We start from the raw sequence: 13,195 nt of genomic DNA, 5'->3' as shown, positions 1-13,195 counted from the left end.
GAAATCCACCAATCAGAGTCGACTATTCCCCTCTTCAAGAGGGAAGAAGAGGGGAATAGTCGACTCTGATTGGTGGATTTCCTTACGATTTACGTCTTACGTTTTCCGTCGATTCGTGTGTGAAGGCCTTTATCTCGTTGAAAGCTTATCTTGCTTCTCATTCGCCACTCTTGTGCGCGGATTGCGCGGCCAAATTAAAGCAATATGGCGGACTGACACAACAACTTTTAATGCGCGACATTTAGATTATTTTGACCGTCGAGCTACATTTATTCCGACGAGTTGCGGGACGAGTTGCGGGTCGCGTAGAGAAGCTCGCAAACAGCTGTTTCACCCCGCACAAGTGATAGTTGATAGTTAATTCGGCTTCGCGCGAATCGAAGGTTCGTTTGGCCTCGGTCCTCGGTCCCGCGACGACCTATACGGCGCCGAAATTTATTTCCGTACTACGAACATGAGCCCGATCTTGCGGTTGCGTTAGTAGGATCCCAGGGGCGATTCTATCATCGATAGTTGTCCACGCACGGACGGAGGATGTCTACGCCGAACAAAGGGCGAGGTATGCGAGAACGTTTGCGAAAATAACCTTACCAAGCTCGAATATTTTGCCTCATCTTCCCGCCTCGTCATCGCCTCGTCTTACTATCGCGATTTTCTGTTGTTCGGTCACATTTCTTTCGCAAATATTTATCGGGATGTCGTTTCGACAAGCGAGAATTCTGTATCTTTCTTATGTTCCGCAGGTCCAGGGCGACCGCCAAAACCGAAGAACGTTGTTGCGTGTACTACAGCTCCGTCTAGTACTGGTGCATGTACGTGGTGCGGAGAGACTAAATTGCCGTTGAAGTATGTTCATCCCACGCAGCACGGCAAGAAGGAGTTCTGTTCGCAAACGTGTCTGTCCGAATCTCTCAAAACCTATACACGGAGTGCCTGTCTGCAGTGCGACAACGTGATCAGAGGTTCGCCTTTCAGACTGGAACAGAAGGATTGCCCGACGAAGGATTTCTGCTCTTCACCATGTTTAAATGCGTATCAGAAAAAGGAGACGCAAGCAGATATGAAGAAAAGTAAGTGACTATATGTCTAATGCCCATTTTCACCAACGTCGTTTAATTTCAATCTTAGTTTAACTCACTCTTCGTCCGTTTCTAATGCTCATTTCTACCAGTGTAGATTAACTTTAATCTTGGTTTAACTTACTTTATATCTTTTTCTAACTTTTAGAACTAGGAAAAGATGACAGGTAAGTTAAACCAAGATTAAAATTAACCTGCGTTGATAGAAATGGACATAAAGGAGATTGTTAGAATGAGACAAAGAGCGAATTGAATTAAGGTTCAAGTTAAACGACGTTGGTGAAAACGGGCATAAAAAGGCCACTTCGACCAAACTCCCGATTAATTGTTGATTAAAGAGTTGCCAACATGACAAAATAATTAGTATGACCATTTGTATTTCTCGCGATATAATCGTTCTAACCCAATCATTTGTCACGTATCTTTTCGTGTATTGTAGAAAAGAAAGATATGTAAAGGCCTGTGTCTACAATGCTAGAACTTGGTCCGAGTTCTCGGACCGAGGGAAAGTTACTGAAACTTGAATCGTGGACACACTGAACTTGAATGCAAAACTTGAATAGAAAGCTCGAATGAAAAAATGCAGCACGATTCAATTCCTTTTTTGCCAACATTATTACTTTATAAATAGCTATAATAGTCAACGATGGTCAATGTGACGTTGGACAATGGAAATGTATAACTCTTCTAAATCTTTGATAAATACAGAAAAGAGGATTATTCCATGGGCCTGGGTTCATACATTCATACTCAGCTTTCGACCCCACATCTTTTGACTATAACGTTATCTAGAGTCATCAAAATGCAACTACTTCTATTCGAGAACTTGAATCGAGAACTCGGACCGATTTCTAGCATCGTGGACACAAGGCTTAAAATCGGGTTAGGACGATTATATCGCCAGAAATACAAATGGTCACACTAATTATTTTGTCATGTTAGGTAACCCTTTGATCAACAATGAAGTTTGGTCAAAGTGGCTTTAAGTACGTAGCTTTCGTTAGCGATTCAAGCAAACGTTAAATTTTTAGACAACAGGGATCCATCGTCGCCATCCCCTGTCCAATCTCCAGCTCCGTCTGGATTACCAAGCAACAATAATGTACCATCGACGCAATCTTACACTACTACAAATAATCATACAACTGTATCTCACCCGCCGTCAACATCTACTGGAACATTTCAGTATGAAACCTATCAGACTTTTGATTGGGATCTTTATTTAAGAGAAACAAATAGCACAGCGGCTCCAACTGAATGCTTCAAACAGGTACAGTACAATATAGTTATATGTAATTTTTATTTAATCTTATTGTAGAATTGATTCAATGCTTACAGAAGGATACCAAGCTCTCACTTTATACATTACACATTGCTTATATTTCAGCATGAAGTTCCACCAACGAATGAATTTAAGATTAATATGAAATTGGAAGCATTAGATCCACGAAACTTGACGTCAACTTGTATCGCCACAGTAGTAGGAGTTCTTGGACCACGGTTGAGATTAAGATTAGATGGTTCTGATAACAAGAATGATTTCTGGCGGTTGGTCGACAGTAACGAGATACATCCGATAGGCTACTGCGAGAAATCTGGTGGGATGCTTCAACCGCCATTAGGCTTTCGGATGAATGCCTCCAGTTGGCCAATGTTCCTCCTAAAAACTTTAAACGGTGCCGAGATGGCACCGTCAAAAGTATTCAAACGTGAACCAAAGACACCACGCTCTAATTTGTTTGAAGTCGGGCATAAGTTAGAAGCAATCGATAAGAAAAACCCACAACTTATATGCACTGCGACCGTCGGCGCGGTTAAGGACGACATGATACATATTACTTTTGATGGTTGGCGCGGTGCTTTTGATTACTGGTGTCGTTATGACTCCCGAGATATTTTCCCTGCAGGATGGTGTTTCAAAAGTGGACACCCATTGCAGCCACCAAGACAGAAATGTACATATATAAATATTTTGTAACTTCTACTAATATAATTTTCGTGCATCAATCAGTACATATATCTCTTAACATTATATAGTATTCAAATTTTTGTAATCCACAGTTTTAATAATGTTCTCAATTTTAATCTATACAGCAGGTCCCAACAAGTTTAGGTCTAGGTCCACCAGTAATGTTTTGTTAGTAATGGCAGTCTCTGGGAGCAACACTAGTAGAGAACCTGCAGTTGCATTAGTAAGTCCTGCAGGCTCAAACGCACCACCACAGCTAGCTACGGAACCTGATACTAGCACAGCCAATACCAAGCCGCTTGAGAACGGTCAGTAAATTATAATTATACATCCAACACATACGACGTGCCACATTTTTTTACAAGAAATAAAGTTCATGCAAACACTTTAAATGACGACTTGATTGTATGTTGCAGTTACACTTTATGTCAACAATAAATGTTACTGTGGGCCATATTTTGACTTTCGAAAAGTCAAAGTCATGCCAGCGCAATTTGGCACTGGTCCTATGACAAATGTTGCAAGAGACATCTTCCAGGCATTTTTAATGGCAGCCATGAATCCCAGGCAAATGTTGAGTTTGCTGATAAACGGCGAAGGCGAAACCATAAATTTGAGTATGGGAACTCTGAAGAAGCCTGCCACTGTTAGGTTACCTGTTTTCCTGGAGGAGGAAGACTTCTATACATACATAAGGCAGCAACTTGAAGACCTCCGTGCATGTGAATACATGTTAGTCAGAAGGAAAGAACCTTGCAACAAATGTCCCAATACACCACCACAACAACAACAACAACAACCGCAATCCACTGTTAAAGAAGAACTGATTATAGGAGAAAAACGAAAATGGTCATCGGAAAATCAACAAAACTTAACGTCAACTGAGCAACAGCATGTACAACAAACTACTGTACAAAGTACAAACAATTCTACAGGATCACCATCTGCAAGCAAGCAAGCTCGCAAATCTGTCCCTGGTAATTTTTTTTCCCAATAAAACTTTGTTGTAGGTAAAATGATAAACTGCGAATTGCACAAATATTCATAACTATTATTTAAAAACGTATGGATAGTTATTGCTCTATTGCTCAAGATAATATAATATAAAAAAAGAGTTTTGTGCTATCTCGAGAGTTTGAATATTGAGGAATTAACCTCGATGTTAAATAGCATTTTCATGAAATAATGCGCTAATTAACGACATATTTACATACAGAATTAGAAGCAGCGACGTCTACTACTCAATCTGAAACTTCTGGAAATCGCACTCCTCCCGCCGAGCCAGCGGAATGGACTATTGAGGATGTAATCCATTATATTGCCATTACAGACCCAGCATTAGGACAACATGCAGATTTATTCAGGAAACATGTAAGTTAAATATAAACATGCATTCAATGTGCCTTATGTATCTCATCATGAAATTAACACATTTTTTAGGAAATTGATGGCAAAGCTCTACTTCTTCTCAATAGCGACATGATGATGAAGTACATGGGGCTAAAACTTGGGCCAGCACTTAAGATTTGCAATTTGGTAAACCGTATTAAAGGTAGAAGACATATGCTTATGTGATTTTCTTAGATATGAATATCTGTATAGTGATCTGAAACATAGGCATTTTATGCATTTCAACCAGTTAATCAGACTTATGTTCACAATAATAAAAATAAATTAATATATAGGTTGTTGATAATGATGATAGTGTGAATACACATTAACATTTGATTCGTTTCTGAATTCGTATACCTATATTTTATATAATATCTATATAATTTTAAAGTTTAGATAAGCAAGAATCAAAGTTAAGCTTTTCAAACAAATCAGAACATTGTTTTATTATTTCAGAAGAAGTATAAATTCACATTAATTAGTTATAACGCAAGTATTTTTGTTAATAAATTTATTATTCCCCTTTAAGTATTAAATTAGCCTAATTCGATTCCATGTATTAGATAAGCAATGATAAACATATTAAATCTAATATAGTTCTTACGTACCACACATACATATATATATACATAATATATATATGCTCACAAAAGATAATGACATTTCATATACTTGTAAATATAGTCATGTCGTATGTTATTTTGCAGTACCATGAAATACATATATATTGTAAACGAGATATTTGTCTTGTGATACTTATAAGTAACATTCATAATATCACAGATTGAAACATTTTTTAGTACTTTATTGTTGTTAATGTACATGACATTACTACAAATATATTCAGTTTCCTATTGTGTACTATTCGACATATTTCGACGTAACTTAATAATTTTAAAAGTTTAAAAAATTTTATTAATCCTTTCTTCGTAAAATATAAATAAATTATAGATTTTCGTTACGTTATAGATTATTTAAATGTATTTAGACACATATACTTTCTAGCATGAAAAATTGATAAATACAACGTGTTGCTTTTTCTATTGCGTGATATTGTATCTTTTTTTTTACATAAGATAAGCTACCGGTATTTCGGAAAATTTTTTTAAATTATAAAATTAGTTAACTATGTACGACTTATCATTGCATTACTACTGTGATATTCTCGATAACTTGTACAGCAAACTTGTATAGCAACTTGTCTCTCATGTTTCGCATTGCAATTTGCAAATATATGACAGTTTATACACATTACAAGAAGTTACTTTCTCTATTTTATTTGTCATAATTCATAAATTTATTTCTATTTTTATTTCTAAGGTCCAAAAAACGTCGTATTGTCTCATTTGTGTAAAAACTACTCTTGCGAATATATAAAGAAAAATTAAACATATGTTAAAAACATATGTTCTTTGTAATATTTCAACATAAAAATTTATTTTATGTATGTAAGATTTATCTTTCCTTCTTTTCCTGTGGTATATAATCCTGTATATATATCCTGCACATATAATTTTCTCAGCACATAATAAAATATATTCAAATGCAACTAATTGTAAGTTTAACACACACACACATTGTAACTATATAATTTATTTTAAATTATACAAGTATTATGAGAAATTGTTTTTCGATTGCCGATAAATCCAACAATCTTTCAAATTACACATCTATTATTTTAATATAAATATAATCAAAAATATATTATTGTATAGAAATTTAACTATTTTGCTAAAAAAAAAATTATATGTATCCCAAGTATTAAAATATAAAATTTATCAACTTTATTACAAAAAGCTTACTATATTAAACGAGAACACAGTGCTGAAATTTAATACATGAGAAAAATACGAATGAGAGAGAGTACGTATAAACTTTTGTATTTGGATGTGGTCTCAGTCGTCATCAGAATCATCTGAGCTGCGTCCTTTAATGGTCTTGGTTTTTGGTCTAAATATAAATGGTTTCTTACTGGTTTCTGAAGATTGCAGATCACCATCATAATTAATCACGCCGGATTGTGCAAGACGTGATTGCAATGTTTCAGTGGAAAAATCATCACAATTTCCCAATTCAGTAAAACCCACGATATAATCCTTGGTTTTACCATTCACAATTAGCGCAATTGTAGGTATAATTCTGATCCGTAACCGTTCTGTAATGCATAAATATACAATATTATCACATTTAAATACACTATTGTAAAAAAATATATCTTAAAAAGATATCAAGCATGATAATACCAGTCAAAAAGGGACATCTCTCAACATTTAGTTTACAAAATCTCGCTTCGATGTGTTTCTTTGCAAGAATCTTGAAATGATGATCCACTATTTTACATCGTGGCGAATCATCTTTATAAAATAAACAAGCTATGTTTCCTGACTTTTTAGATACTTCAAAGAACTCTTTCTCGTCGTATAACTCGGCATATTCTCCATGGCCCTGTAACAATACATAAGTTATACATACTTTGTTATATAACATTTTGTACAGCAGTTACACAATTTTTTGAGACATAATTTTATATGCCTTCTTAATACAATATTTAGAATTCTAATATTAAATGCTCTAAGAGCCTCCGCACAAGACTCTCGTATGATAACGTAACGTAGACCAACGCACAAGAAACATATTGACATATAACGCCGTAACCGATACGTTTCTTGTGCGTTGACCCATGTTTCATTACACTACGCTATCATACGAGAGTCTTGTGCAGAGGCTCTAAGGCGAATATAAACATGGCATGACATATTACCGAAGCCAACCAATCCTGCTTTTGTTTTTGCATCCGTTTCAGCTCATTTAGTCTGTGCGCGCGTATCTTTTCATAATCACTGATGTCCAAATTATCTAATTTCTCCAATTCTGCGTCCAACTGCTGCTCAACGTGATTGGCAACTTTTTTGATGTTCTGTTCAAGTACTGCCTCCATACTGCTGTCAATTGGAAGAATACTTGTGGATATCTTGGGCGTCCGTTATATCTTCTTGCCGGTCTGATGTATGTAAACGAGATATAAAAGGTTATAATGCAAAATAAGGATAGTTTTCCACATGTAGCGTGGATGTTAAATACAAAATATAATTAAAGAATATCAATCAATTCGTTGAAGTTGCGATTCGTACTTTAATGCTCGGCGTTTAACACAGGAATTTTACTCATCAATTCGGTGATAACTCGACTTTTATTTTAACTCGCTGTATGTACCAAGGCACTTTTTAACCATATATAGAAATGTCACTGCTGATGCTGAAAGCGTGGCCGTGGGAGTTGGTGGGAGCAGAGAGAAACCTGAGAGAGGCCATCCCGGATCCCGGCCTTTTTCGTTTGTTTCATTTTCCGACGCGCCGCCTGAGAAAGTGCAACTCAACTACGTCGTTTCGCTCAATAACCGCACATGGTTTGCGTCCGTGCTAATGGTTCGTGTCCGAACTAGCCAGCTGGAGGGGAGGGGATATTCTGGCCGCGGCGGCCGCGCTCGGTCGGCCCGGCGCTCGGTGGCGCTCGGCAAGCTTCGAGCCAGGAGAGAAGGACAGACAATTCTCAATTCCCAATTCCCAATTCCCAATTCTCAATTCCCAATTCCCAATTCCCAATTCTCAATTCCCAATTCTTAATTCTCAATTCCCAATTCTCAATTCTCAATTCTCAATTCTCAATTCTCAATTCTTAATTCTCAATTCTTAATTCTCAATTCCCAATTCTCAATTCTTAATTTTCAATTCTTAATTTTTAATTCCCAATTCTCAATTCTAATTATAAATATTTATTATTTATTTTAGAAGTATCAGTATCTGATTGAGGTTAAAGCTCTCGCCAGAATCCGGAGTAGCTCGTGGCTCATGGAAGAAAGAAGGATCCTTCTCTCTGCTCGTGGCTTCTTCTTCTTCTTTATATAATGTATCATGGGGCTAGTGTACAGGGGCTTTCGGCTGCTTTCGGCGGTCCCACGAAAAAGACCAGGATAGCCAGGATGGCCTCTCTCAGGCTTCTCTCTGCCTTTGCTTTTCTTTATTTGTCTTCCTCTTCTTCTCTTCTCTTTTCTCAAATAAGCGAATGAAGATATACACTCGCAAAGATTCTAATTCTTTTGTCGATGTCTTTCGGAATGCACTGACCATACGGGTGCGCAAATATTTAATGTTATAAAAATAATTTTTTGTTTTACCTTTTATGGACATAAAAGATAATTCTTATAGTTTTTTCGTTTTATGAAAAAAATATACAACACGGTATGTTGATAAACATAAATATATAAATAGATAAAAAAATATGTATATTTATTTATATATATCGTAAATTTTAAATAATTTAAATAAATAATTTTTTTTTTAACAAATCACAAACTCGAAAAAGATTTTTAATAATATTTTATCTCTAATTCTCTACTAATATATAATATGAATTTGTGAAATATATCTATCTTATTAGAACGTTCTTTCTTCTTTAAAATTTAGCGTAATACATAATTGTAATTAATTTATATAATACCAGTAAATACACACAAATTATCTCACTTAAATTACTAGTCATGATCACGTTTTAAAATAAATCGGATTGACAGATGTTTACAAAAAGTCCATTATAATTATATCATTGATTTAAATCGTTTATTAAAACTTTATCAGGCAGTAAATATTACAGAGATTTTCATTAGCTTCACGCTGATTTTTCCTTGATATTAGCATAATTAATAACGTCCTACTTATCAGAGAATGAATAATTGAAGGCATGAATATAAATCGTGTACCAGAAAAGCGGAAAAATCGGTTTTAATATGGAACACAGCAAAGCAGTAAATTTTCCATATTATACCAATGCCAAATACTATTAAATAACGGGAACTTGTATTGTATATGTATATATAAATGTCGTTGTTATCATGGAGATTTTAATCCCGATGTATTGAAAATAATATGCGGAAGACATTGTAATAAAAACAAATCACTGAGAATTATGATCGAATATATATTATACAAATAAAAATGTAAACAATATTCGATAATCATACCCTTTTAAGGGCAGAGACTTTATTTATTCATATTTCAAGTGTAGTAGCATATATGCATGCATGCTTGCAATAAAGTGAAAAAAGCTTTTTGATTATGTTCTTTGTAATTAAAAATCCTTTTTTTATACTGTAATTGTAAAAATGAACTCAAATGTAACAAGCTAAAGTAGGCCTTTCTAAACATGCTATTTATGTTTTATTGCGAGTACTATTTATTGCAATACTTTGCTTTATTTCATGGATCATTAATGGAAATTCCTGTAATTTATTGACAGAGAAAGAAAAAATCAGGTTCATAGAAACATCTGCAGCATATAAAATATTCCATACATATGTATAGGCTAATTATGTGGTCACAGTAAAAAAAAGTTATAAAAAAGCTATCAGAAATAATGCGTATGCAATGACCACAATTCTTAATTGCTGACAACAATAAACATCAGCTATTAATATATTACATTAATACTTTAGTTAGAACATCAGTTTTTATGAAAGGACTTGTGATTTCTCTTTTCATATAAATAAATGCGCGATTATATATTAAATGACTATAATTGCAAAATACTATAACTGTATATATTTGAACTTAAGAAATATGAGTGCATATATAAGTCTTATAAAAGTAATAATTACTCTTAAGTAGTTTTCAATTCATTTTTGACGATTTTAAAATATTTTATTCAAAAATGTGATCGAAAAAAAGAATGTAAATAGTAATATTTGTAATATTTTTATATATCAACTATAATTAATAAATAGATTTATAAATGGTTTTGTAACGTTATAACCTTAAAGAAGGTAATATGCTATTATAGTTCTTTTCCCGATGGCTAAAGATTAGATACTTAAACACGATATTCATACAATTATTACTTCAACATTTTCTTTCTTTTATCACTATATGAAATATAAATGATTTAAAAAATAATATCAAGTGTCTTTTAGACTTACAATAGTCTCAAAAAAAGTTCATACAAATATTTCAATTTTTTGAAATCTGAAACGTTTTGTAGAAAAAGCAAGCAAAAAGTAAATGCTTCATAATAAAAAAAATTCTTTAGTTCAAAAACTTTCAACTACCATCTAATAAACGACTTGCTAATCTATTAAACGTATCTGTCGTGATCTTGAAAAGGTCCTTCCAACATGTTTACATTTTCTCATTGCTTCAACGAGAGGATTAAGCCCTGAGAATATTTGACAGCAGAAACGCTTGCAAGATCCTAAAATTTTACTGAATAATACCTGAGGTATCTATTTTCAAATTTTCAAAATGTATTTGTAGATAAGAAAATGTTTACAGACAAAATAATAATCTGAAATTCTTTCACTGGAATTTTTAAACATATACAAGTGACGGTAGACACCGTCGTTTCTTCGAATCATTCACTTGGATGATCCACACTACTTATCCATAATTTGAGATGTGGGATAACAATATCATATCGTACTGGCGCACAGGAATGACTTTGGGAGCATATCACCAAAGATTAGTCGCAAGTAATTCATGTTTGTTGAATATTTACATAAAACAAATTAGTATCTCTAATCAGCCTTGCGTGGCTTACGCTTGCGAACATTGGGACTACTAGTATCAGCTTTAGTATCTTTATCTTTCTCACTCGCTTCAACTTCCTTCGCTTCGGATTCCTTCGCTTCAGATTCCTTCACTTCGGGTTCCTCTGCTTCAGATTCTTCTTCGTCTATTAAATCATCCCCAATATTTTCTGCAATTTCATCCTCGTCTGAACTTTTCTCCTGAGTAGCACCGTCCGTTGCGCCACTCTGTTTCTTCTTGCCTTGTTGCTGTGCCGGTTTTTGTGGAAAAATGAAGTCGATCAAACACACGATGAACTACAATGATAAATACAGTTAACATCACCTGTTTGCTAGGCAAATAAATTTTATACGCTACATAATATAAAACTTATCGCTCACCAATCCTAACATTGTACCCAAAATAACTGTTGCAATAGCAAAAATCAAGTAACTACCCCACACAGGTAATCCAACTTCTTCTAAAAGTTGATTGTGGATATTCTGAACAGAAACAGTAATGTTCCATTAAAATTTTTGTAACAGATGTAATAATGTAATAACGTATAAAAATGTATATAAAGATACATATATAGTAAGTCAAATTTTTTTTAAATATTTCCTTACGTGCATAGATGCAATCTACACAATATATATAAATTGTATCTTTGCATACAACTCAATATTTAAAAAAAATTTGACTTACACCACTAGGCTTTTACTCTTCCATATATACTTACTCGTAACACTTGGGACAGCTTAAAAAATTGACTTAAAATTGACATATGGATTGAAGTTGGACTTTTCCAACTAGATATCGGAACCACTTTCGTCCAAGTTTTTTTAGACACAAATTCGGTCAACGAGGATTTATCTCTTGGGCTCTTATACTGCCTAAATATCCCATTGTTCACACTAGAAGATTAAAAAAAGTTCCAAGATATATAGTTATTGAATTTATAATACAAATTCCTTAATTAATTTACAAAATATTATAAAGTAATTATGTTAACATATATAACATATATAACAACAAAACATAATATAAATTATTGATATAACAAACTTACTGATATATTGTGGGCAAAGCTGTAACCATAAATCTACCACTAAGACCTGGAGAATTCGTCACGTCTATCTTTCCAACATTGATATTTAGCTCCTTCTTCGATAACGCAAGATCCTCCCAGACTGGTTCAAGTGATTTACACGCTGGACACCATGGCGCATAACTAACAAATAACACATGTTAGATTCTAACAAACTATTTTATACATCATCTGTCACAGATTTTAACATATATACGTTAAAATAATTGTAAAACTCAGTTTAAATATGAAAGCTCTCACAACGCTATCAAATATAATAAAATAAACATATATCACGTTAATCAAATGGAATTGCGTGACTCCGTGTCCCGCGTATTTTTCACGGGAATTTAACGCTCGTCAATGACAATCAAATTCGGAGTATTTTTGACACGCCATCAACCACGACGAGTGATGTCGACGTGCAACGGTCGCACACTTACAACTCGACCATCCACTCTCCCGTTAGCATGCGATCCCAGTTATCCTCGTTCAATTGCTCCACCAGGCTGTCCTTCGTTCGCCGCGTGTGCGGGTCCGCGAACGCGCTCGCGTATACGGACAACAGCGCGACGTAAACGGCACAAAATACGGGACCCATCCTTTCGTGCGACGTCTCACTCGGCGACTTTAACCAAAACTCACCGGCGCCATACGCTACGCCGTATACGACAGTACACGACTCTGGCGAGCTGGCGACTACCGCGGATAACGGGGCGCTAATAGAACCATAATAGAACCATGATGTAAAGAAGACAGATGTAGCAAGTCCAAGAATGCGCAGTGCAGACCAAAGCCGCTCAGTAGCAGTCGAACGTGATTGGCTCTTACTTTTAGAACCAACCAATCAACGCAGAGTGTTGATAAGACGAACTCAACAGTTGTGTCTGGTAAACGCCATTTCCTTTGACCAATCAGAAACTGGTCCGAGATGCGAGAAGGAACATGGCTACATTTGAATGTGGCGCAATGTTCCGGACCAAAATTTGATTGCAAGCTGTCGTATTCTTCGGCCGCCATATACGCAATGCTACAACTGTCTTCTTGAATAGAACGTGAGCGAACAAGAGACGCTGGTTTCGGTAAACGGAACGCATCCTCCTGACAAAAGCGT

General features: G+C 34.9%; 3 protein-coding genes across 4 annotated transcripts; 1 reads left to right on the top strand and 2 right to left on the bottom strand.

The window, feature by feature from the left end:
* Positions 1 to 192: 192 nt before the first annotated feature.
* On the top strand, positions 193 to 6,098 carry LOC112462601 (polycomb protein Scm). Of its 2 annotated transcripts, none has more exons than XM_025028476.1 (8): positions 193 to 559; positions 744 to 1,070; positions 2,111 to 2,349; positions 2,467 to 3,034; positions 3,177 to 3,356; positions 3,465 to 4,025; positions 4,265 to 4,419; positions 4,489 to 6,098. In XM_025028476.1, exons 1-8 carry the CDS (start codon positions 535 to 537, stop codon positions 4,621 to 4,623), a joined length of 2,190 nt encoding a protein of 729 aa, XP_024884244.1. In that variant the 5' UTR covers positions 193 to 534; the 3' UTR covers positions 4,624 to 6,098. The 2 variants fall into 2 exon arrangements, with proteins under 2 accessions (XP_024884244.1, XP_024884243.1); XM_025028475.1 differs by having other exon boundaries at positions 3,174 to 3,356.
* A 111-nt stretch (positions 6,099 to 6,209) lies between these two features.
* LOC112462598 (thioredoxin domain-containing protein 9) lies at positions 6,210 to 7,653 on the bottom strand. Its single transcript, XM_025028471.1, has 4 exons — positions 7,572 to 7,653; positions 7,202 to 7,441; positions 6,684 to 6,885; positions 6,210 to 6,595 (listed from the first exon to the last, which is right to left on the bottom strand). The coding sequence occupies exons 2-4, from the start codon at positions 7,376 to 7,378 to the stop codon at positions 6,336 to 6,338; spliced, it is 639 nt and encodes a 212-aa protein (XP_024884239.1). The 5' UTR covers positions 7,379 to 7,441; positions 7,572 to 7,653; the 3' UTR covers positions 6,210 to 6,335.
* Positions 7,654 to 9,042: 1,389 nt separating this feature from the next.
* LOC112462602 (thioredoxin-related transmembrane protein 1) lies at positions 9,043 to 12,781 on the bottom strand. Its single transcript, XM_025028477.1, has 5 exons — positions 12,525 to 12,781; positions 12,064 to 12,225; positions 11,734 to 11,908; positions 11,396 to 11,497; positions 9,043 to 11,311 (listed from the first exon to the last, which is right to left on the bottom strand). The coding sequence occupies exons 1-5, from the start codon at positions 12,680 to 12,682 to the stop codon at positions 11,003 to 11,005; spliced, it is 906 nt and encodes a 301-aa protein (XP_024884245.1). The 5' UTR covers positions 12,683 to 12,781; the 3' UTR covers positions 9,043 to 11,002.
* Between the last annotated feature and the right edge of the window lie 414 nt (positions 12,782 to 13,195).

Source organism: Temnothorax curvispinosus, unplaced genomic scaffold (assembly GCF_003070985.1).
Source record: "Temnothorax curvispinosus isolate PA1 unplaced genomic scaffold, ASM307098v1 QBEX01012569.1, whole genome shotgun sequence".
Taxonomy (NCBI): domain Eukaryota; kingdom Metazoa; phylum Arthropoda; class Insecta; order Hymenoptera; family Formicidae; genus Temnothorax; species Temnothorax curvispinosus.
This window is presented reverse-complemented; position numbering and strand designations above follow the sequence as displayed.

Excerpts from the sequence above, each read along its gene's own strand:
- LOC112462601 (XM_025028475.1), top strand. The coding sequence starts at position 535 with ATGTCTACGCCGAACAAAGGGCGAG. Across the intron at positions 1,071-2,110 it reads GCAAGCAGATATGAAGAAAA|ACAACAGGGATCCATCGTCG; the intron begins GTAAGTGACTAT and ends TTAAATTTTTAG. Across the intron at positions 4,420-4,488 it reads CAGATTTATTCAGGAAACAT|GAAATTGATGGCAAAGCTCT; the intron begins GTAAGTTAAATA and ends CACATTTTTTAG.
- LOC112462598 (XM_025028471.1), bottom strand. The coding sequence starts at position 7,378 with ATGGAGGCAGTACTTGAACAGAACATCAAAAAAGTTGCCAATCACGTT. Across the intron at positions 6,886-7,201 it reads AGCAGGATTGGTTGGCTTCG|GGCCATGGAGAATATGCCGA; the intron begins GTAATATGTCAT and ends GTATTGTTACAG. Across the intron at positions 6,596-6,683 it reads GAGATGTCCCTTTTTGACTG|AACGGTTACGGATCAGAATT; the intron begins GTATTATCATGC and ends TATGCATTACAG.
- LOC112462602 (XM_025028477.1), bottom strand. The coding sequence starts at position 12,682 with ATGGGTCCCGTATTTTGTGCCGTTTACGTCGCGCTGTTGTCCGTATAC. Across the intron at positions 11,498-11,733 it reads AGCTGTCCCAAGTGTTACGA|AATATCCACAATCAACTTTT; the intron begins GTAAGTATATAT and ends GTTTCTGTTCAG. Across the intron at positions 11,312-11,395 it reads TGGGTACAATGTTAGGATTG|TTCATCGTGTGTTTGATCGA; the intron begins GTGAGCGATAAG and ends TTATCATTGTAG.